This window comes from Lycorma delicatula, chromosome 1 (assembly GCF_047948215.1).
Source record: "Lycorma delicatula isolate Av1 chromosome 1, ASM4794821v1, whole genome shotgun sequence".
NCBI classification, from domain to species: Eukaryota; Metazoa; Arthropoda; class Insecta; order Hemiptera; family Fulgoridae; genus Lycorma; species Lycorma delicatula.
This window is the reverse complement of record NC_134455.1, coordinates 353914331-353937180: the sequence shown is the minus strand read 5'-3', so window position 1 is coordinate 353937180 and position 22850 is coordinate 353914331. Positions and strand designations below refer to the sequence as shown.

Genomic DNA, 22850 nt, shown 5'->3' with positions numbered 1-22850 from the left:
ATTATTGATAAAAATACAGGAAAATGTTTAATCTACCACACACAAGCCAATAAAAGAAATTGCTTTTATCAGGATTCTTTCAAAGCCTACACTGATCATAATACTACAGGCTTAATCATTCATTAATTCCCACATGACACAACATGTCTTCATAAGCTAATTTTTTAATAACATGGTGATGACTGAAATAACAGCAATGTAATAAAAAACTCAACCTCTCTTACATATTTGATCCAAAAAACCTACTGACTGAGAAGCCACTACTGATTACCAGCTGCCCAATTGACGTATTACACCCTTTTGCAGAAAGGTATAGTTTTGAATATTCCAAGGCCAAGATACAGAAACGTTGTGGCTGACAATTTAAAAATCTGATCATGCTCTACAGTTTAATAAAACAAAAGTAGTATTTTATAGCAGACAACTGAGACGGTCAACAGTATTAACTGAAATTCTTCTTTCCCACACAACCCTTTTTCCACCCTGTTGTTAATTAAACTATTTATATATAATTACAGTATTGCTATAACAAAAGTTTCAAAACAAATAGAGCTTGAATAAATGTTTTTTTTTTTTTTAATGGTATATTGAAACAACTAACATACTGAATTCAAATCACAAAAATAGTTAAATAATAGATAAAATTTTGTTATATAAATATAAAAGGACAAAATATACAAACTGACCTTGAATATTGAGAAGGGAGAAGCACTAGAAAGGAGGACAACTAGAAAGAAATGCAGTTGATATAAAGCCAACCCCACCAGTGCACACACAAATATGTCACTGACAAAAAATGCCAGAATATTTATCATCACAGAACATTACACACAGGGCAGATCAATCAAAGAAATGCATGAAAAATTCTGCAGAATTCAACAGTCATCCACACGCGAGCTTATAAAGAAGTTTGAGTGAACTAGATATATGCTTGATAGAAAGCATCAATATCCACCCGTGAAAAAGACCAAGATGCAAAAAGAAAATATTTGCCAGTGAATAACACACCAGCACATCCTAAAGGACTTGAACGTGAAGCCATACAAGATCATGGCTTTACAAGAGTTAAAGCCTACAGACCATGACAAACATATAAACACGTATTGCATATGGCTATTGCAGGAACTCAAACATTGTTTACTTGATCCAAACCTCTGTTTCATGATGGACAAGGCATAGTTTCACCTAAGTGGCTATATTAATTCACAAAATTCCTGATAATGGTATATCAAAAATCCAGAACAAATATTCAAGATACTGCTGCATGATGTAAAGATTTGAGAGTGGTGCACTATGTTAGGGACAAGAATTATTGGACCCATTTTCTTCAGACACAGTGAAATCAGTGTGTTACATTGCCAACATCTTCCAACCCTTTGTAGAGCAACTGATACTAGATGAATGTTTTGCGTATTACCAGCAGGACAGTGCAACAGCACTGTGCACTGTGCACAGTGCACAGAAAACCGACACTTCACAGCTGACAAGACTGTCTTGAATGATCTATGGTCTCCACAGTCACCTGATCTATCCAGTTGTGATTTTTATTCATGAGGCAACCTGAAGGACAAGGTTTACCAGAATCATTGATTAACTCTTGACACACTGTAACAGAATATATGGAATGCCATTATCAACATTAAACAGAACGAATTACATCAATTTGCACTGAACACCATTCATCAGGCCAAACTGTGCCTGGACCATGGCGGTCAACATTTCCAACAGTACATGTAGAGAGACAGAGGAACTCCACATAAGTAGGTATTGTCTTAAATTTACTTGTACATCGCCTTACAGTTCATGTGCTCTTCGCTTGCTTTGGGTTCGATTTATCTTGGGCCATCTTGTATATTATATTATATGAAATATAAACCACCAAAACACAGTAATTAAGCAAGTTAAACGTAAATAATTATAAATATATATATATATATATACTTTTTTTAAAAAGTATACTTTTTAAAATAAAAATAAATCACAACAAACAGCAAGTTTTAATACATTGCACAATCTAATTTTTTCAATCAGTTGGATTTAAAATACATAACTTATCAAAGATAATACTTTCTTTTGTGATTTGTGTTATAGTATACTGAGCATGTGCTTTTGCGGGGTCTAATTAAGGAAATCTATTTTCAAATAAGAATAAACGATGTAACAATTTTATCTGACTCTTTATTTTATTTTTTTTAATATATTGAAATTTTCAATACCCAGGGACCTACCTGATGGATCTTCCCAAGGAATATGTTTCCATGTTTACAACATTAAGAAAGCTCAACCTAAATTGACATTAAGAAAGTTCATTAGTGAAAGCCAGAATTATTTCTACAACTAAAGATTATGTTTTTTGGGTGAATACTAGTAAGGAATACTGCTCAGGCAACTAGTATTTAAAATAATCATAACTATCATTCAAATAAAATAGTAATAATTAATAAGAAAACTACTAAAGAAAACTGCTTAAAATGATTTTTTTTTTATCAATATGAAATAAAATAGCAAAAACTAACTTGAATATCTAAAACTAAATAGTACTGCAAATTATACTTGAAGGCAAGTGCTGCACATCTACAGTGACAAATAATTTATAAAAACATATTTCTGTTTAAAATAAAAATATATAAATTATAATTCTACTTATCAACCAATGTAATTATTATGTTCTAGCACTTTTGGAAGACATTTTTCCATCTACAGGAACATCTGATCAACTTGTATATAACATCTGATCAACTTGTATATAAGTATTCACTTCACATATTAATTTGATAAAGATTAAAATTAAAATAAAATAAGATTTCCATAAATATAACAAGTTATAAAGTAAGTCATACATTTGTACGTCTAGTCGATAAAAGCATCTCAATTGTTATGTCTATGGTATAAAAGCAGTTTGGTCAACATACGAATCAATAATTATTGTTTAAAATTTGTTTGAATAAAATATCGTTTTCAAAATTTGTTTGTTCATTTATAAGTTTGTTGTTATTTAAGTAGATCTGGAATTTTTCTAAGATATTCATTTTATTATAAAATTCATATGAGTATTCAAGGATATTAATAAAATTATTTGTATCATAATCATGACCATGTTCCATGATATGTTTGGCAAAATTAGATCGTTCTTTGTTTTCTTTAATTATACAATTGGTGTTATTTAATTCTAATAAAAAAAGATAGATCAGTCATACCGATGTATTCTAAATTACATTTAGCCCATTCCAAGCTACATACTACCTGTTTATATAAATTGAATTTATTATTACATTTTAATGTTTTAGAAGGATCTTCATTATTTATTCAGTTTATTATTTTGTTGTTCGTTGTATAAGCTGCTTTTTTTAATTCAAATGATTTAAAGATTTTATTGAATTTCATGTAATTTATATTATACTCAATTTTAACATATTCATTTCCATTATAATTATTTGTTAGATCTATATTAATTTATATATATATATATATATATATATTATTTTTTATTCTAGTTTATAATTTATTTATTAGGTTTTCAGGTTGTAACGGCCGTATCAACATCACTCAGTCCTCTGAGTACTGCGCAGCTGAAAGCAATGGAAAACTACAGCTGCTTTTTTTCCAAGAAAATGTGGCTCTCTGCATTTTCACATAGCAACAATGGAGGCGCCTTCCTTGGTAAAATATTCCGGAGGTAAAATAGTCCCCCGTTCGGATCTCCGGGTGGGGACTACTAAGGAAGGGGTCACCAGAAAATTAAAAAATAACATTCTACGAGTCGGAGCGTGGAATGTTAGAAGCTTAAAAAAGGTTGGTAGGCTAGAAAATTTAAAAAGGGAAATGGATAGGGTGAATGTGGATATAGTAGGAATTAGTGAGGTTCGGTGGGAAGAGGAAGGCGACTTTTGGTCAGGTGATTTTAGAGTAATTAACTCAGCGTCAAATAATGGGCAGGCAGGAGTAGGTTTCGTGATGAACAAGAAGATAGGGAGGAGAGTGGAGTATTTCAAAACACATAGCGATAGAATCATTGTAATAAGGATAAAATCAAAACCTAAACCGACAACGATTGTTAACGTTTATATGCCTACAAGCGCCCATGATGATGATGAGGTAGAGTGTGTATACGAAGAGATTGATGAAGCAATTAAACACGTAAAGGGAGATGAAAATTTAATAATAGTTGGAGATTGGAATGCAAGCATTGGAAAAGGCAAGGAAGGAAATATAGTGGGTGAATACGGGCTGGGCAAAAGGAATGAAAGAGGGGACCGACTTATAGAGTTTTGCACGAAGTATAATTTAGTAATTGCCAACACCCAATTTAAAAATCATAATAGAAGAATATACACTTGGAAAAAGCCAGGCGATACTGGAAGGTATCAGATAGATTATATCATGGTTAAGCAAAGATTTAGAAATCAACTCGTTGACTGCAAAACTTACCCTGGAGCAGACATTGATAGCGACCATAATTTGGTGATAATGAAATGTAGATTGGGGTTTAAAAACCTGAAGAAAAGTTGTCAGATGAATCGGTGGAATTTAGAGAAGCTTGAGGAAGAGGAGGTAAAGAAGATTTTTGAGGAGGACATCGCAAGAGGTCTGAGTAAAAAAGATATGGTAGAAAATGTAGAAGAAGAATGGGAGAATGTTAAAAAGGAAATTCTTAAATCAGCAGAAGCAAACTTAGGCGGAATAAAGAGAACTGGTAGAAAACCTTGGGTTTCAGACGATATATTGCAGCTGATGGATGAACGTAGAAAATATAAGAATGCTAATGATGAAGAAAGTAAAAGGAACTATCGGCAATTAAGAAATGCTATAAATAGGAAATGCAAACTGGCGAAAGAAGAGTGGATTAAAGAAAAGTGTTCAGAAGTGGAAAGAGAAATGAACATTGGTAAAATTGACGGAGCATACAGGAAAGTTAAGGAAAATTTTGGGGTACATAAATTAAAATCTAATAATGTGTTAAACAAAGATGGTACACCAATATATAATACGAAAGGTAAAGTCGATAGATGGGTGGAATATATTGAAGAGTTATACGGAGGAAATGAATTAGAAAATGGTGTTATAGAGGAAGAAGAGGAAGTTGAGGAGGATGAAATGGGAGAAACAATACTGAGATCTGAATTTAAGAGAGCATTAAAAGATTTAAATGGCAGAAAGGCTCCTGGAATAGACGGAATACCTGTAGAATTACTGCGCAGTGCAGGTGAGGAAGCGATTGATAGATTATACAAACTGGTGTGTAATATTTATGAAAAAGGGGAATTTCCGTCAGACTTCAAAAAAAGTGTTATAGTTATGATACCAAAGAAAGCAGGGGCAGATAAATGTGAAGAATACAGAACAATTAGTTTAACTAGTCATGCATCAAAAATCTTAACTAGAATTTTATACAGAAGAATTGAGAGGAGAGTGGAAGAAGTGTTAGGAGAAGACCAATTTGGTTTCAGGAAAAGTATAGGGACAAGGGAAGCAATTTTAGGCCTCAGATTAATAGTAGAAGGAAGATTAAAGAAAAACAAACCAACATACTTGGCGTTTATAGACCTAGAAAAGGCTTTCGATAACGTAGATTGGAATAAAATGTTCAGCATTTTAAAAAAATTAGGGTTCAAATACAGAGATAGAAGAACAATTGCTAACATGTACAGGAACCAAACAGCAACAATAACAATTGAAGAACATAAGAAAGAAGCCCTAATAAGAAAGGGAGTCCGACAAGGATGTTCCCTATCTCCGTTACTTTTTAATCTTTACATGGAACTAGCAGTTAATGATGTTAAAGAACAATTTAGATTCGGAGTAACAGTACAAGGTGAAAAGATAAAGATGCTACGATTTGCTGATGATATAGTAATTCTAGCCGAGAGTAAAAAGGATTTAGAAGAAACAATGAACGGCATAGATGAAGTCCTACGCAAGAACTATCGCATGAAAATAAACAAGAACAAAACAAAAGTAATGAAATGTAGTAGAAATAACAAAGATGGACCACTGAATGTGAAAATAGGAGGAGAAAAGATTATGGAGGTAGAAGAATTTTGTTATTTGGGAAGTAAAATTACTAAAGATGGACGAAGCAGGAGCGATATAAAATGCCGAATAGCACAAGCTAAACGAGCCTTCAGTAAGAAATATAATTTGTTTACATCAAAAATTAATTTAAATCTCAGGAAAAGATTTTTGAAAGTGTATGTTTGGAGTGTCGCTTTATATGGAAGTGAAACTTGGACAATCGGAGTATCTGAGAAGAAAAGATTAGAAGCTTTTGAAATGTGGTGCTATAGGAGAATGTTAAAAATCAGATGGGTGGATAAAGTGACAAATGAAGAGGTATTGCGGCAAATAGATGAAGAAAGAAGCATTTGGAAGAATATAGTTAAAAGAAGAGACAGACTTATAGGCCACATACTAAGGCATCCTGGAATAGTCGCTTTAATATTGGAAGGACAGGTAGAAGGGAAAAATTGTGTAGGCAGGCCACGTTTGGAGTATGTAAAACAAATTGTTGGGGATGTAGGATGTAGAGGGTATACTGAAATGAAACGACTAGCACTAGATAGGGAATCTTGGAGAGCTGCATCAAACCAGTCAAATGACTGAAGACAAAAAAAAAAACAGGTTGTATCCATTATTTACAGCAATATATTTAATACTATTTAATTCATTGTTTAATTTTGTGTTATTATGTGTTAAGTACTTTATCGCTCTATAGATTAATGCGTTAAATGTTGTAATTTTACAATTCCAAGGATGAATTATAATGTCTTTTTTGGTAAGTTTCTTGTATGTGTCGATATCAAAACTATTATTATTAAAATTTTTATTCATTTTCATATCCAAAAAATTAATGCTAATTATTTTCTCGACTTTACATTAATGTTATTATTTAAAGAGTTTATTTCTTCGATTAATTTATCATCTTCATCATTAAATTTTTGATTACGTATAATTAATATATCGTCGACATATCTCTTTTATAATATTTGGTGTTGATTAAATATGTCATGTAAAGTACTGTTTTCTAATTCATTCATGAAGATGTTGGGCCAGAATAGCTGAAAGGGTGATCTCATAATGAGACCTTAAAATTTGGAAGTTATTATTATTAAGGTCCAACTGGATTGTCTTGTAGGTAATATTTGTTATTAAATTCTAAATAATTAGGTTTAATACGTAATTTTAATAAATTTATTATTTTGTGTATTATGTTATTGTCTATTTTTAATTTATTCAAAGTATTATTAATTATATTAATAGTCTTGTTTATATCAGTATTAGTATACATGTCTTTTACATCCACAGTTACGAGTTTAGTTGTCTTATTTATATTTATATTGCTAATTATATCTACTAATTCATAGCTATTTTTCAAATTGTATTTATTTTTAATTTTAATATATTCTTTTAAAATATTAGACAGAAACTTATTTACTAGGTAGGTGAGTGAGTTAATACAATTTATTAGATGTCTAATAGGCATATCAGTTTTGTGCATTTTAAAGTAATGCCTCCAATGTGGGGACTTTGTATTAGTTAATCTAAATTTTTTTTATGTATTCATCCTTAAGGGGATATATTTACATTTTTAATATTGGAAATAATGCATTTTTTAATCTCATTTGTTGGATCCTTAATATCTTTGAACTTATTACCTTCTATGAATTTGTTAGTTTTTCAATATTTAAGTGATTATTAATAACAGGGATATTAGTTTTGTTGGATTTGACAATAAATGAATTAAGAGAAAATAATAAAAGCATTAATTTTTTGTATATGAAAATTAATAAAAATTTTAATAATAATAGTTTTGATATCGACACATACAAGAAACTTACCAAAAAAGACATTATAATTCATCCTTGGAATTGTAAAATTACAACATTTAACTCATTAATCTATAGAGCGATAAAATATTTAATACATAATAACACAAAATTAAACAATGAATTAAATAGTATTAAATATATTGCTGTAAATAATGGATAACCTGAAAACCTAATAAAGAAATTATATACTATAATAAAAAATAATATAGTTATTAAATATATGTTATATATATATAAAAGATACAATAACGCTAACAAATAATTATAATGGAAATTAATATGTATAATTGAGTATAATATAAATTACAGGAAATTCAATTAAATCTTTAAATTATTTGAATTAAAAACAGCATATACAACAAATAACAAAATAATAAACTACATAAATAACAAAGATCCTTCTGAAACATTAAAACATAATAATAAATTCAATTTAAAATTAACAGGGAGTACGTAGTTTGAAATGGGCTATATGCAATTTAGAATGCATAGGTATGACTAATCGATTCTTTTCGATTAGAATTAAATAACACACCAACAATGTAATTAAGGGAAACAAAGAATGATCTAGTTTTGCCAAACATATCATGGAACACGGTTATGATTATAATCCAAATAATTTTATTAATATCCTTGAATACTCATATGAATTTTATAATAAAATGAATATCTTAGAAAAATTCCAGATCTACTTAAATAACAACAAACTGATAAATGAACAAACAAATTTTGAGAACAATATTTTATTCAAACAAATTTTAAACAATAATTATTGATTCGTATGTTGGCCAAACTGCTTTTATACCATACACATAACAATTGAGATGCTTTTATCGACTACGCGTACAAATGTATGATTTATTTTATAGCTTGACAATCGATTGTTATATTTATGGAAATTTTATTTTATTTTTATTTTAATCTTTACAAAATTAAATGTGAAGTGAATTATTATAAACAAGTTTATCAGATGTTCCTGGAGATGGAAAAATAACTTCCGAAAGCACTAGAACATAATAATTAATTAGATTGGTTAGTAAGTGGAATTATTTATATATTTTTATATTACGTATACCAACCGAGCCATGCTAAATAAAGTTATTCTGTTTGTACTGAAAATGCAAAGAGTAAAGCATGCATGTTTTTTGCACAATAAAAACAACTCACACACAACCTTCTTAGAAATGTACTACCTCAGTGAAACTATTCATAATGTAAACTGCAGATTTAAAAATTAATTAAGTATTATATAAAAAAATATATAAATTTGGCTTCTTTCAAACGGTTTATAAAAATGTTTAAAAAATAAATTTTTAAAGAATAAATTACCAACATGTATAAATTTGGATTTTTTTCAAATATTTTGGTTTATCTTTGATTATGTTGTAATCAGCTACTCAGATCATTAACTGCTGTCAAATGATTGCAGTTGAGAAAGGCACAAGTGCAGGTGACAACTTCATGCATTATCATGAATGCGCCTTGTGACCTTACAGAAAATCTGTCTATTTCTTACATATCCATTCATAACTTATATTTATTTTCTACATTTGATGTCTCTCTTTTAAGCATCTAAAATTAGTTACAAAATGCATCCACACTAAGAAAGTAACTTTACTTAGGATGTCTCAATCTTCAATTCTCAACTTTTTCAATTACTTCTGAAATGCTTCTTCTCAATTTACCTTTCATCCATCCTTTCTTCCTTTTTTCCTTTTTAATTCTTTTTAAAAATTTGTGTCTATCTATGAAGAAGTTGAGCCATTTGTTTAGCTTCATCATAAAAAGAAACACATCTACGGACTTCCACTTTAGGTTTATTCCTTTTCTAGAAATGTTTCTTTATGTCTGCTTACTTATCTGAACAAGACACACTTTTGGAAGAATTAATTTATGGAATGGTGGAAGGATCCATTAATGTTCCTTGAAAATCTCCGTTTTTTTATCAGTTCAACAGCTTTAGAGGTCAGAGCAAAATGACTTGAATAGTGTTTTTCTACAACACCTTTGATGGAATCCAAAGAAGTTCTTTTCTTTACTAGTAGGGACTAGTTGATTGGTCACCTTTCTCTTGGAGTGGTACTTTCTTTAGCTTTATAGATAAAAACCTATTCAGTACAGCTAACAGTGCTGGAATATTCTGAAAAGTAGTTTCTACAACTTGCAAGAAGAAACTTTTCTCAAGTACTAGCACGTGGACTACCTTCCTTCCTAACTTTTAACATCTTCAACTGTTGAATTGCAACCGCCTTTTTTTATAAATAAGGTAATTCCTGGATTTAGATGAATGATGCCCACCATAATTTATACATGAAGGAATGTTCTTGCAGGGTTCATTGTTATGAATCTTATTGTTAAACAAAAAAAGCCTCCCTAATGCAGTGTTACTTGGCTAATAAATTTAATGCCACTGTTTTGACCATATGGTCAAAATACTGGTATTTAAAACATCACATTGGCTGTGGGATGAACTGATATCAATTATTATGTAAAACCGCAGTAACACAATTTTTTTTAACACAATGCATAATTATACTGATAAACTTGTGACCTTTTAGAAACACAACAATAACTTTATGTAAAAATTAAATAGTAGTAGAACAAAAAAGAAAAACTGTATGAAATTTATCAGAATGTGAATATTTAAAATACCCAATCTATAAGTAAAAAAAATCTTTTCAAACCAAATTGACAAAAAACCCTAAAGAATTAAATTCGGTAATAATGAAATAAGAAAAAAATCAGTCTTGTTTTAAAAATAGTCAATCTTCTCAAATTTCAAACACAAAAAAAAATGAACCTGTAGTCAAATAAGCCTTCGGTATTGTAGAACCAATATTTTCATAGAATAATTAGTTACAGAAAAAAATTATGTAAAATTATATCAAAATAAAACAAAGTAAAAAATTCGGATAATCTTAAAAATCCTTTATCACTGTCAATCTCAACATAAAAGGACAAAAAACAATTGACTGAGATTATTAAAAATTGAATTTGCTTTCATCTTTATGCGACCTACGAGGGCAAATCAAAAATTACATATATTTTTTCCATAATACACTTTCAAGGTTGTCATACTGCCTTCAGCAAATGCGTGCTTAGAGTTGATATGATTGAGATCATATGTACAAAATTTGATACCGATTACGTCATTTGCCTTCCAGCTATTACACTGTAAACATATCTGCTCCATTAGCAGTTTGCACCAAGGAGGAACAATCAGCAGTGATCAGATTTCTCTCACTGAACGGTGTTAAAGGGGCTGAAATTTATTGTAGACATTTATCACAATAGAAGGACAGTGTTTTATCATGTAAAAGTGTTTTTCGTGGATCAAGAAGTTTAAAATTGTGATGCAGAGCGAGAAAGCAAGATGCTCATCAAACTCCACCATGGACAAGATTCAGAAAAACTCAAGAGATAATAATGGTGAATAGGCGAGTTACCATCAATATAGGAGTATCTTCTTTGAACATCATTCACGGTCTTCCATCAGCTCGGATTCCTTAAAGTCTATTGTCAAAGGAAATATTATTGTTGCAAGATATTATTGTCGCCCACCTGCTCATGGTTGCACCATCAGCAAGTTGAATTCTGAGGTACTGGTACACCCTCCCCACAACCCAGATCTTGCTCCATCCGACTTTCATCTGTTCGGGCAGCTCAAGGATGCTTTGTGTTGTCAATTTTCGACAGACTTAGACATGCAGAAAGCAGTGCAAAAATGCCTTTCTGAATAACTGAAAACCTTCTTCTTGGAAAGAATATGCAAACTTGTGGATCACTGGACCAAGTGCATTGACAAGGGCGATGGCTCGACAGAAAAATGATGTACATGTTGAACCCCTTCCTTTTGTGTAAATAAATTGTACAATGAAAAGTGTATATAATTTCTGTCTTGCTCTTATATTTTTCTACTTACAACCTACAGGTTTTATAGAAACCTACACAGGTTTCATAGAAAATCCAACACATGTGCATGGTAAAAAACATATATGAAAAACAATAAAAGTTACCAAAGCTAAAATCTCTGTCAGTTTTTAACAGCCATTGATGAAAAAATAAGTACATTTGCAAATTTCATTGACAAAATTAGCAGAATAAGTTTAAAATTTAAAAAAAAATTATCTCAAACATATAATTCCGGTTGATGGGATTTTTTGTTGTAAATAGCTAGAGGTAAAAGAAACACTAGATAATACTTACACATTTTTCAAATCAATTGCAAAAGTTGCAAAGGATCTATTTTCTTATTTATGGTAACTAATTTTTTTTTGCCAACTAGTAAAAACCAATAGGCTTTCAAACCACATTTTATGTTTTTAATTTTGTATTTATCTTTTGCTTTATTTTTAAAACTAATTTCAAATTACTTTTCTCAAAGTGTATAATTTTTTTTTAATAATTATTTTAAATAATATTATGGAACCTTGCAATAAAGATTTCTTTTCTGTAATATGGATACTTAACTGTCAACCAGAAAGTTTCATTTTCAGTATACTGCTTGATACGTTTCAACAATTTTTATTTTTTTGTATACTCACCACATGTCTGTTCTGACCACTAGCACAATTCAGACGAGTTGTTTGACTTTTTCATGAAAATTAAGGCACACTCTGAAGTTAAAGAATTGTATGCTAATTATGGCTCTATATTTAAACAGAGTTTTAAGTAGCAAATATTTACTTAAAGCATTATTAAAACATATTACCCATTTCTCAACGGATAAAAAATGGGTCCTTATTACCTAAACAGGACACGGGTCCAGGAAGCTACAGATACAGCACTTCATGAATATCTGAACGTTAATGTAGGATAAATATTTGTCTTTGACAAAAAAAAGAAGAAAAATATTGATAATGAATGTTTCATCAGTAACCAAATATATTATCTGTTTCATTCATAGACATTACATATGAACAACATATCTGATCTAGGAAGTTGTTACAAGAAAACTATTATGACTTGGGTATACAGCAAGCAAATAAAAACATCTGATATTTTTAATTATATTACTACATATAATTAAAAAATAATTAAATTATTATTTAAGTCATTAAATTATAGGCAAGTAAAAATGTACAATGATAAATAAGCAAAGCTACTGATTTTCACACTTTAAAATAATCATAAAAAAAAAAAATAAAAACTATTTCTTAAAAAAAAATCTTAACCTACATTTTTAATAAAGAAATAATGCAAACACACCTTCAGTCGATGATGGTAGTAGTGTCTGTACAAGTTGGCTTTGTCCAACTTCATTTTTGAATAAAAAACACTGGAAACAATATAATATTGCACATCGCAAAGAAAACGGCTGTTTTTCATTGACCATAGACATCAATAGAACAACTATAGCTTCCCTGAAAGCAAGCATACACATAATTAAACTAATGAATACGTTGATTTCTGTAAAGTCACAAGAGAATGTTTTTTCTTCTTCAAACATGTAAAAAATAAAATTATTTTTGCTGTTATGTATGAATCAAGAAATATGTATTACATCAAGAATCCAAACAAAAATGCAAGTATCTTGTCATGTAATGGGCAGTATGTTCCAAGCAGGAATAAGAAGTAAACTGTAAATATGATAGCTATTACAATAAACGCACAAGGATGAACAAAAATGACTAAATATAAATTGAAATAAAATATAATACATTATTATACTAATCTTATTTACTAACTAGTGCTCTACTCTTGTTAAATGCACAGTATAGTCATAGCAGCATATGTTATAGGTACACTGTCCCATCACTGGAAGTGTCACACTAAAAGTCTGCTAGTAAAACTACCAAGTTAGAAGAAAATTTGAAATCCCCAACATACTCGCAATGAAACATACTCGCAACAACTTTGACCAACGAAACCAAGGATGTTGGCAAATTCGCTGTAGCTGCTGACATCTGGAAGGCTTGTTTATTTTTAAATCAGACAGATTATGTTCAAGAAACTGGATTACTGGATTACCACCGAGTAAATGCCAGTGATAGACAGGATGAATCATTAGGATCTATGACAAGGCTGAAATAGGTCTTGAATTTAGAATAATTTCTGTTTCAGTAAAAGGGTACTAAATTCTTAAATGTCAACTGGGTTTTCCTACAACTTTTTTAAGGTGATATTTCATGGACTTTATCGCTGCCTCCCAGAGACCACTACATTGTGTGAATCAGGAGGTATGCAATGTCACATTTGAATTTGTTTGAATAGCCTCAGTTGTAAGACATAAGGACTGCAACATACTATTTGCATGAAATCTTGCTTCTAGAGTTATGATACTAAATTAAGAATGGCCCTGCATAATCAGATTTCGTATTTATAAAAGGATAATTAATTCCAAACTCTATGTCACAGTAGTTGACCAAAAACCATTCCTGTTTAAATTGAAACATGTTAGGCAGTTACAAAAAATACTCGTGTAATAATCTTGATTCCACAGCTTTTATAACTACAAAAGTTAGTTTGTGATTGGTGGCAGAATAATCTAATTTTTAATATTACAGAAATGTTAGCATTACCTACACTTCCTACAACGGATAGAATGCTGTGCTCACAAGAAACGGTTCAAAGCTCAAGCAAGTGGCTTTTCTTCAACACAGCTGAATATGAATGTAGCATTAGATTCATTATTTCTTTATAACATACATTTTGTACACCATCCAAATGCAAGTTTGTAATGCTTCATAGACTTCTGATGAATAAAGGATATCTGAATCTTTCTTACCATGACAACTGTTAATGAACCTTTTGCAGTATGAAATTACCCTTGTAAGATTATGAATTGTAGAAAATTGATTGAGCAGTTCCTCCATGAGAAGAGTGAAACAGATACTTTTTGTTTGGGTTGCTTCTGGAACAACCTTGTTATTATGAATCTTGCAATATGGCCGTGAAATGGGTGACAGAGATCACTACATCTCCAGTTGCTCTTTAATAACCTTTTAGGAGATGTACCTCAGGTTAAAAGGTCAGCAAGACCGTCTGAGAAAGCGACATGTTTCCAGTCTTTAATATTTGTTAAGTTCTTGATCTCACGGCAATGAATGAAATCCAATTTGATGAGGGATTCATACTAGACACATTAATGAATTAGTCTGAAGATGAAGCCTCCCAAAGGTTAAATTTAGAATACGAACAGATTTCTGCAAAAGTTTAGAAAATAGCATTGTACCACACAACTAAATATATTAAAATTACTGTGTTCACAAGTGCAATTCAGGATTTAGAACAAAGAAGTTGTACCAAAAAATTTCCTTCTGCATTTATTGAGAACCGGTGTGTTCAACATGGTACGGCCGTTGACTTCTGCATTTATTGACTGGAAGTACACTACACTCGTAAGCTATTTTGAGAAGAATCATAAAAACCGTGTATTTCAACATTAGTAAAATTGTCAACAAGAATCTTTCTGTTTATTTTAATTTCTTGAACAACAGTAATTTATTCAGTAGAGAATGGCATTTTTCAAAGAATGATAACAGTATATTTTCATCCCAACTAATATCACTAAGCTGCAGTTCTTGAAGAAATATTTTCTAAGAGAATACAACAGGACTGATAACACCAATTGGATCGTAGATGCTACCACTAGATGCTAATTCTCTTTTTGTTATTTTAATTTCAACTGGTGGAACTTTAATTGAAATTGTAAAATCATCTGTTTTGAAGACCACTTGACACCTAAAGTTTGTATATTATCCCATTTCTTTCACTAACTGTGTTGAACTAGATTATCTTGATCTCAATGTAATTTAGCAGGAACTGATGACTGAAATACCATTTTCTTAATTAATATCCACCTGGTTTAATAATTCCATTAACTCTGACTGAATTTTTAGAGCTGTATCAATGTTAGTAGCACCAGAAATTAGACCATCTACATAGAAGTCATGACGTAAAGTTTCTGCAGCTCTGAGATATTTGTAACCTTCTTCTGCCAACTGCTGCAGAGACTTAGTAGCCAAAGAGGAAGTAGAAGGAGAATAATTTCCTACAGTGATGAATCCCTCCAAAGAATCCATTGATAACCACAATCATCAGGATCGATTCTGATCTGTCTATACATTTTCTTGATAGCTGCTGTAAACACCATGGTATGTATTTTATACCTAATTAATTAACGGTGTAAAATACCCTTAATTAATTAGGTAAATTAGGTAATTTTTATTACCGTTAATTAATTAATGTTCAATGAATCAGCCTGAAGGCTGATCTGTTGAACATTAATTAGGTATGAACAATATTGTAGTGCTGTTATGGTGATATTTTCCTTGAAGATAGCATGGTATGGTAGATAATATTTCTGGGTATTATCAGACTGTAAAGAAATTGGTCTCATGTGCCACAGGTTCTCATATTCTTGCAAAGATTTTGAAATATTATAATTGAAGAGTTGGGTTTCTTAGTAATTTTCTTTCTAAAGTTACAAAACATTAATTTGTGTGTTCAGTCAATTATTTTCATAAGTATTTTCAAGCAATTTCCAAGCAACAGGGTCACTGAATTGTTACTGAACGTAACAATTACGTTCAGTAATTGTCATACAGGGCGTTTCATAATGTTCTTAGGAGTTACAAAAATTCAGAACAAAATGTATTTCACTTACCTAAATGAAAGTTGTACAAGGTGATGCAGGGACTCAAACAGTTTTTGTTAAAATCTATAACTGTTCAATATGTGCTCCTCTGGTGACACGGCACACATCAATATGAAAGTCTAGCTCTTGCCAAACTCGTTCTAACATGTCATTTTCGATAGAGTTGATTGCATTGACTTTAGCTCAGCAATATCGTGCAGCATTGGTGGGATAAACACCTTATCTTTCACGTATCCCCAGAGAAAGAAATCACATGGCATGAGGTCTGGTGATCTTGGTGGCCACAGCATAATGTGTTGGTCTTCTTCAGACACATGACCTATCCAGCGTCGAGGTAATGTTGTGTTAAGGTACTGACGAACCTCTTTACGAAAATGGGCAGGACAACCATCTTGCTGGAAAATGAAGTCATTGAGTAACTGAGGCGTAAGCCATAATTGTAACATATCCAGATATATCATGCCGGTTACTGTCGTTTCCATAAAAAAAGAACGACCCATATACTGCCTCACGAGAGATCGCACAAAAAACGTTTACTTTTGGAGAATCCCGAATGTGTTCCACATAAGTGTGTAGGTTTTCAGTTCCCCAAACTCGCACATTATGACGTTTTACTTTGCCGCTAATATGGAAAGTAGCTTTTTCCCTAAAAATTATCTTGTTTAGAAAACCTTCATCTAACAACATCTTATCCTGTAACTGTAAATAAAAATCGAGCCTACATGTTTTATCTCCATCAGAAAGACGCTAGATTAATTGAAGATGGTACGGTTTGTATAATAAACGTTAACGGAGAACTCTCCACACTGTTGTTTTTGGAATTCCTAATTCTCTGCCTCAGCCACAGTCGATTTTGACGGGCTGCGAATGAAATTTGCACGCTCACGTTCGACATTGACTTCTGAGGTTGATGGACAACCAGTTGATTTTCGCTTGCACAAGCAACCAGTTTCACTGAATTGTTTAAACCATGCACAAACTGAATTGTCACTTGGTGGTTCCTTATGAAATTTCAACCGAAACGCTCATTGCACAGAAATTACTGACTTCAACAAGTGAAATTCTAACACACAAAACAACTTCTTGCTTCCCGTGGCAGCCATTTTCTCTACTGTCGACGCCTAGCGAGCAAATGGTTTACTAACTACCTAGTATATGTGGAAAAAACTATTTAAAGTACTCTTTCGTACAATAATTGTTTTATTCTTATGAATGAAATAGTTTTTTGTTAATGAATTTTCCAAACTCCAAAGAACATTATGAAACGCCCTGTATTTTTTATTAATTGTGTAGCTTTATGCATCAGGGTAGAGTTTAAATAATAAAATGTTTGAATTTTACTTATATCTGTATTGTTGTACATTAATATCTTGAATGCATCATCAAAAGGCATCAAATCTCATATTTGTCATTAAAACAAGGTAATTTTGGAGTATCTCCATTCTCAAAACTAAGTTTAACACTGATTCTTCCTGATTTGAGATCATCAAATAACTAGTGATGTTAAGCTCCTCCCACTACCCATTCCTACTGTCATGGCCTCTTGTGAATTGTCCCTCCTGCTACAACAGTTGTACATTTCTCGAACCTAATTTTTCTGACTTTTCATTTTAACAATTAAAAATGTTTCAATATTACATCAGATTATGTGTTTATTTTTTTAATTAATCATCTCCTGCCCTTTAAATTTTAGTCTGAATATTTCCATGTTTTCTAGAACATTTAAAAGCGTTCCTTTTTCTGAAAAATTAAATATTTTCATGGATTTTATCATTTCATTGGGAATTTTCAATCAAATGTGTTACAATTATGTGTTGCATAATTTGAATCTTTTTTCTTGTATTGTATGATTTAAATTTTCACACCATTTGTCCTATATGTCTTGTTACAATTATATTTTATTTTATATATTTCATTTTTGTTTTGATTGTCTTTTTCTTCTATATCATTTCTAAATTTATTCCTGATGGTATTATTTGTGCTAAATGCTATGCTTATATTATATTTCTTTTAAAATATCCTTTAGTTTATATATTTCTTTTCCTGTGAACATAAATTTTTACCTTTTTCATTTTTCTTCTTTTGGCAAATTTATGTTCCTTTTTTGCTTTTTTATCTTTCAAAAGTATTTCCTTTTTCATAATCATTATATCCCACAGCGACTTCTTTCAGTTTCAAAAGGTGAAACTGAATTTTAAGGCATGATTTTTCAAGACTATTAGACATCCAGGCCAAATCACAGAAAATAATGAATACTCTGCCAAGAAGTAGGTTCCAGAAATGTTTCCAATCAAGGAAAAAATGGAGGGATCACGCTATTATCTATAAAGAAGGTGACAACAGTAAAGAGAATGGAGCCCACAATTTTTCAGATAAATATTTCTATATGCTAATTTCAAGAGTTTTTAGGAAGCACATTGTTTTATAATTCACCACTTCTTTAAAAATCAGTCTTGTACAGCGTTTATGTCATATACACAAACTATGTATTCAACCCCACTGACAAATCTTATACCATAAAGTTAAAATTATTTTCCTATAATGTTGTTAAGTTGTTATTAAATGTCGGTAAAATGATTAAAGTACTTATTTTAACAAAATTGACAAATATAATTTTTACAGCTACATAAAATACCTACCTTGGAGGAGTAGAAGGAGCCAAAACTGATGAAAAATACTCTTGATTACTGGGGTTTCCTCTTATTGATTCAGCAACAGCACAAATTGTTTCCGTTAAAATATCAACTGGCACTCCACTGGCCATTAGAATTCCACACATTGATTCTAAGATTCCACTGGCTCGCAATGCTTTTTGGCATGAAGCTGTGACCTGAGCTGGATTACTAGGTGAAACAAGCGTTCGAACTACCTACACAACAAAAAATTAAATTCATTAGATTAATCAGGAATGTTATAATGATAGTGATTTTAACAAATTAAAAAGATAAAATCATTCATCAGAAAATAAATTGTTATTTATCATTTTTTATAAATCTTTGGGTATGCAGCTAACTAAGATAATGTCATTTGCACACATCAATAATTTTACATTAAGCTGAATCAACCACACCTCCTCCCTGATGCAATCAAGGATAACATCAATAAATAAAACGAACAAAAGAGGAGAAAAAAGGTAGCCTTACTTATGGTCACAGCTATTTTTTCAAAAGATTTTGTTATTCCTGTATTACACAATAGCCCCATACTAGTATTTACATAGTTCCACTCACACTAGCACAAAATCACTTGACAGACCCAACCCATAATTTATAAAAAAAAGTGCATTTCTACCAACTTCATCAAAGAGCCATTAAAAACCAAATAAATTTTATACCTATCCCTTAACTTCAATTTAACAATATTAAACAAATTAAAAATATTTTTAATGATTCAGCAGCCTCTTTTAAAACCACTTTTCTAATTTCTCTAACACCCCTAAGAACAACTTCCTCATTATATTACAAAACTAATTTCATGATAATTATTAACATCTGAAATATTGCCTTTTTTTTATGGATAAGGAAAATAACATATTTTTTGAAGTTATGAAACACAGTAGCACACCTGCAAACATAGTCAAAGAAAGCAATAATAAGTCTAAAAATTGTCCCAGACTGTTCTAATAAAATTCAACTGAAATACCATCAAATCCAGAAGCCTCATTATCTTTAGCTTTTCTCAAACACTCAGCTCATTCGCACATAAATCCCAATCTATTTCATTTTCCCTGTAAGACATTACATGCATAATATGCACAACCAGTTTATTAGGCCCAAACAAAGTACAAAGATGCCTTTGGTTTTATACCAGCATCTACCTTAAGACATTTTTTCTTAAAAATTTACAGGAATCCTAAATGGTCTTAGCATCAAACATAACAGTAAATTCTCTCTACTATTTTCCCATAGAACAATCTCTTCTTCTCCCTACATAATTTATTTGCCACCAAGTATGCTGCTCTGGCTTGTTATGTTTACAAAATAAATTCAAACTATTAAAATTCCTCACATGCGTCGTCTTTTCACACATGCAATCATAACAGGTTTTGACTAATTTCCTTTCTGTGAACATTGATTTTATCCACTTTATCAATTCCCAGTTTAATCAAATTTAATAACACAGCTTCATCTACATCCTCTAGCAATGCTGTATCACACAAATTCTATCACACTTTCGTTATATATCTGACCCTTCAAACCAAAAATACCTAGATAAACATGCTAACTCAGCTATTGTATATTCAACTATACTGGATATAAGAGGAACCACAATATTAAGTGATCAGTATAATTCAATGGTACAGCCCTAAGATCCCAAATTAAATTTAAAATATCCTTAGATAAATAACACTCATACTTCCAATAAAAATAAATTAACCCTTACAATCCCATTCATTCAGCCATTCAACACCACCAAATTCAATCCTTGCACACTTCTAATAATTTCCTATCCTCTATTTGATTTCATATCTTTTGATCACCTAATCTCGTTAAAAAACATCCAAGCCCTACAATTCAACAGGTAACACTTGCTCTTCTGCCACTGCAATTAACATCCTCTAACAAATTTAAGTTTTCATCAGTCAATTAATGCATAGTAACTCCATTCTATTCAACACATCATAACAGAGCTATGCTTCAAATCCTACTCATTTTGGGATTAAATTAGCTTTTAGATTTTGAAAATAGCTTTTAACAGTCTTCAGTCTTTGCAAACAATTGTATATTTCTACCACTATACAATGTTAAAATTTTATTATGTCATTAGATACACTCAAAAATTTCAAAATTTACTCAAATAGGAATATAATTACATTAAACAGAATTAAATGCAATAACATAATAAGCCATAAGCAGTAACAAGAAAAAAATGAGTTTTCATTCCCATCATCGATTGTAACTATAACTGGGTAATATATCCAGCTAGAAAGGTGAATAAAAAATATTTTATAGTTTTTGATTTTTTTCATGGACGAACAATTATGTTTGCAGAACGCTTCCAATGGAAAAGTGCAATGCTATTCTGACCAATGGCAACATGACTGAAGGCAACTCCTTTACTCGCTATATGAATATGTATTTCCCCCCACACCACCTTCAAAGATGTCACCTTGGTGCGACTTTTGCATCGTCTAATTATTTTTTCTCTACTCAGTAGTATACAAATAAACAGTAGGAAATTTTAATACGCTTAAATGTTGAAAGCTGGGCTTGCATCATGGATGGACACAATTCATAAATGACAAGAACAATCTTTTTCTTTATATTCTGAATACTTTCTGACTGGAATGGATGAATCACAGAAAATTACTTCATAAGTCATTAGTGACTGACTATAACTACAATACACCATTAATAAGGAGCTAATACTTTAAAAAATGGTGCAAAGATAATAAGATTACAAAATAAGTTCACCACTATGATTTAAATGAAAATTTATGTAACTTGTTTTAAGTTTTGTATATAGGTTCCTTATATATATATATATATATATATATATATATATATATATATATACATAAGGAACGTGAAAGATATACAGTCAGAGTTAACAAACTATTAAGAAAGTATTGTAGTTATGATGGTTTAAACATTTACCTGCAATGCAAAATGAATGGTAGATGCTTTATTACGAGCCCAGAGACCATCATCACCTCCCTCAGCAGGTAATTCAAACATTGGAGAAAGCCTCTGAATGTAACTCCCTACACAACAAAAATTAGATTAAGACTCTAGTTGCATAAAACATTAACTATATTAAAGGTATCAAATACTTCGTAATTCTAATAATTATAGCATAAAATTTAAAACCTATGATTTATTTTGTAACTCCAAGATTACAGTTTTGCCATCAAAGCTTTTAAGGAGTTTTTATGAAATTCAGTGTACAATTTATTTTATTTGAACTCATTATTTTTTATTTTAGTTTATACAATATTAACAAATGGTATTAGCTGTAACTTGCATAATATTTTTATGGTACTATATATCGTAATTTATATATTATGTACATTATAAAAAAATCTCATTTTAAACTTGGCTCTGGTTTGGATGTTATCGTTTTTTACCTCTGTTGAGTTTACAATACTTATACATTTAGTTTATGTAAGATGTTGATTTTTTTCTGTACATGTCTGCCTAAAACAGCCAGAAAACAGATGAGAAACATGACTGAAAAGGGACATGGATTGCCAACAGCCAAAATAAATAGTTATCATATACATTTTGTAATAGAAATATGAGTATTACTGAAGGGAGTTAAAAGAGCAATAGAATCAGGATAAATAATAAAAATTGGAAAATGAATTTTGGGTAAATATGAAGATTAAATAAAAACAATAGCAAAACAGCAATGATTGGCTTCATTAAGTAAAAAAATAATAATAAAGAAGTCACGGGTTACCAAAGAAATGATTAGCAAAATGG

The 22850-nt window shown here is 30.7% G+C and overlaps 1 protein-coding gene across 2 annotated transcripts in view; it reads right to left on the bottom strand.

Moving 5' to 3' along the window:
* p115 (General vesicular transport factor p115) overlaps positions 1-22850 on the bottom strand; it is a 119000-nt gene that overhangs the window by 72300 nt on the left and 23850 nt on the right. For both annotated transcript variants that reach the window (XM_075382525.1, XM_075382524.1), the window contains exons 6-8: positions 22023-22129; positions 19065-19294; positions 13035-13189 (exon numbers count right to left, since the gene is read on the bottom strand). In XM_075382525.1, the coding sequence (XP_075238640.1) occupies positions 13035-13189; positions 19065-19294; positions 22023-22129 (492 nt within the window). The remainder of the gene's footprint in view (positions 1-13034; positions 13190-19064; positions 19295-22022; positions 22130-22850) is intronic.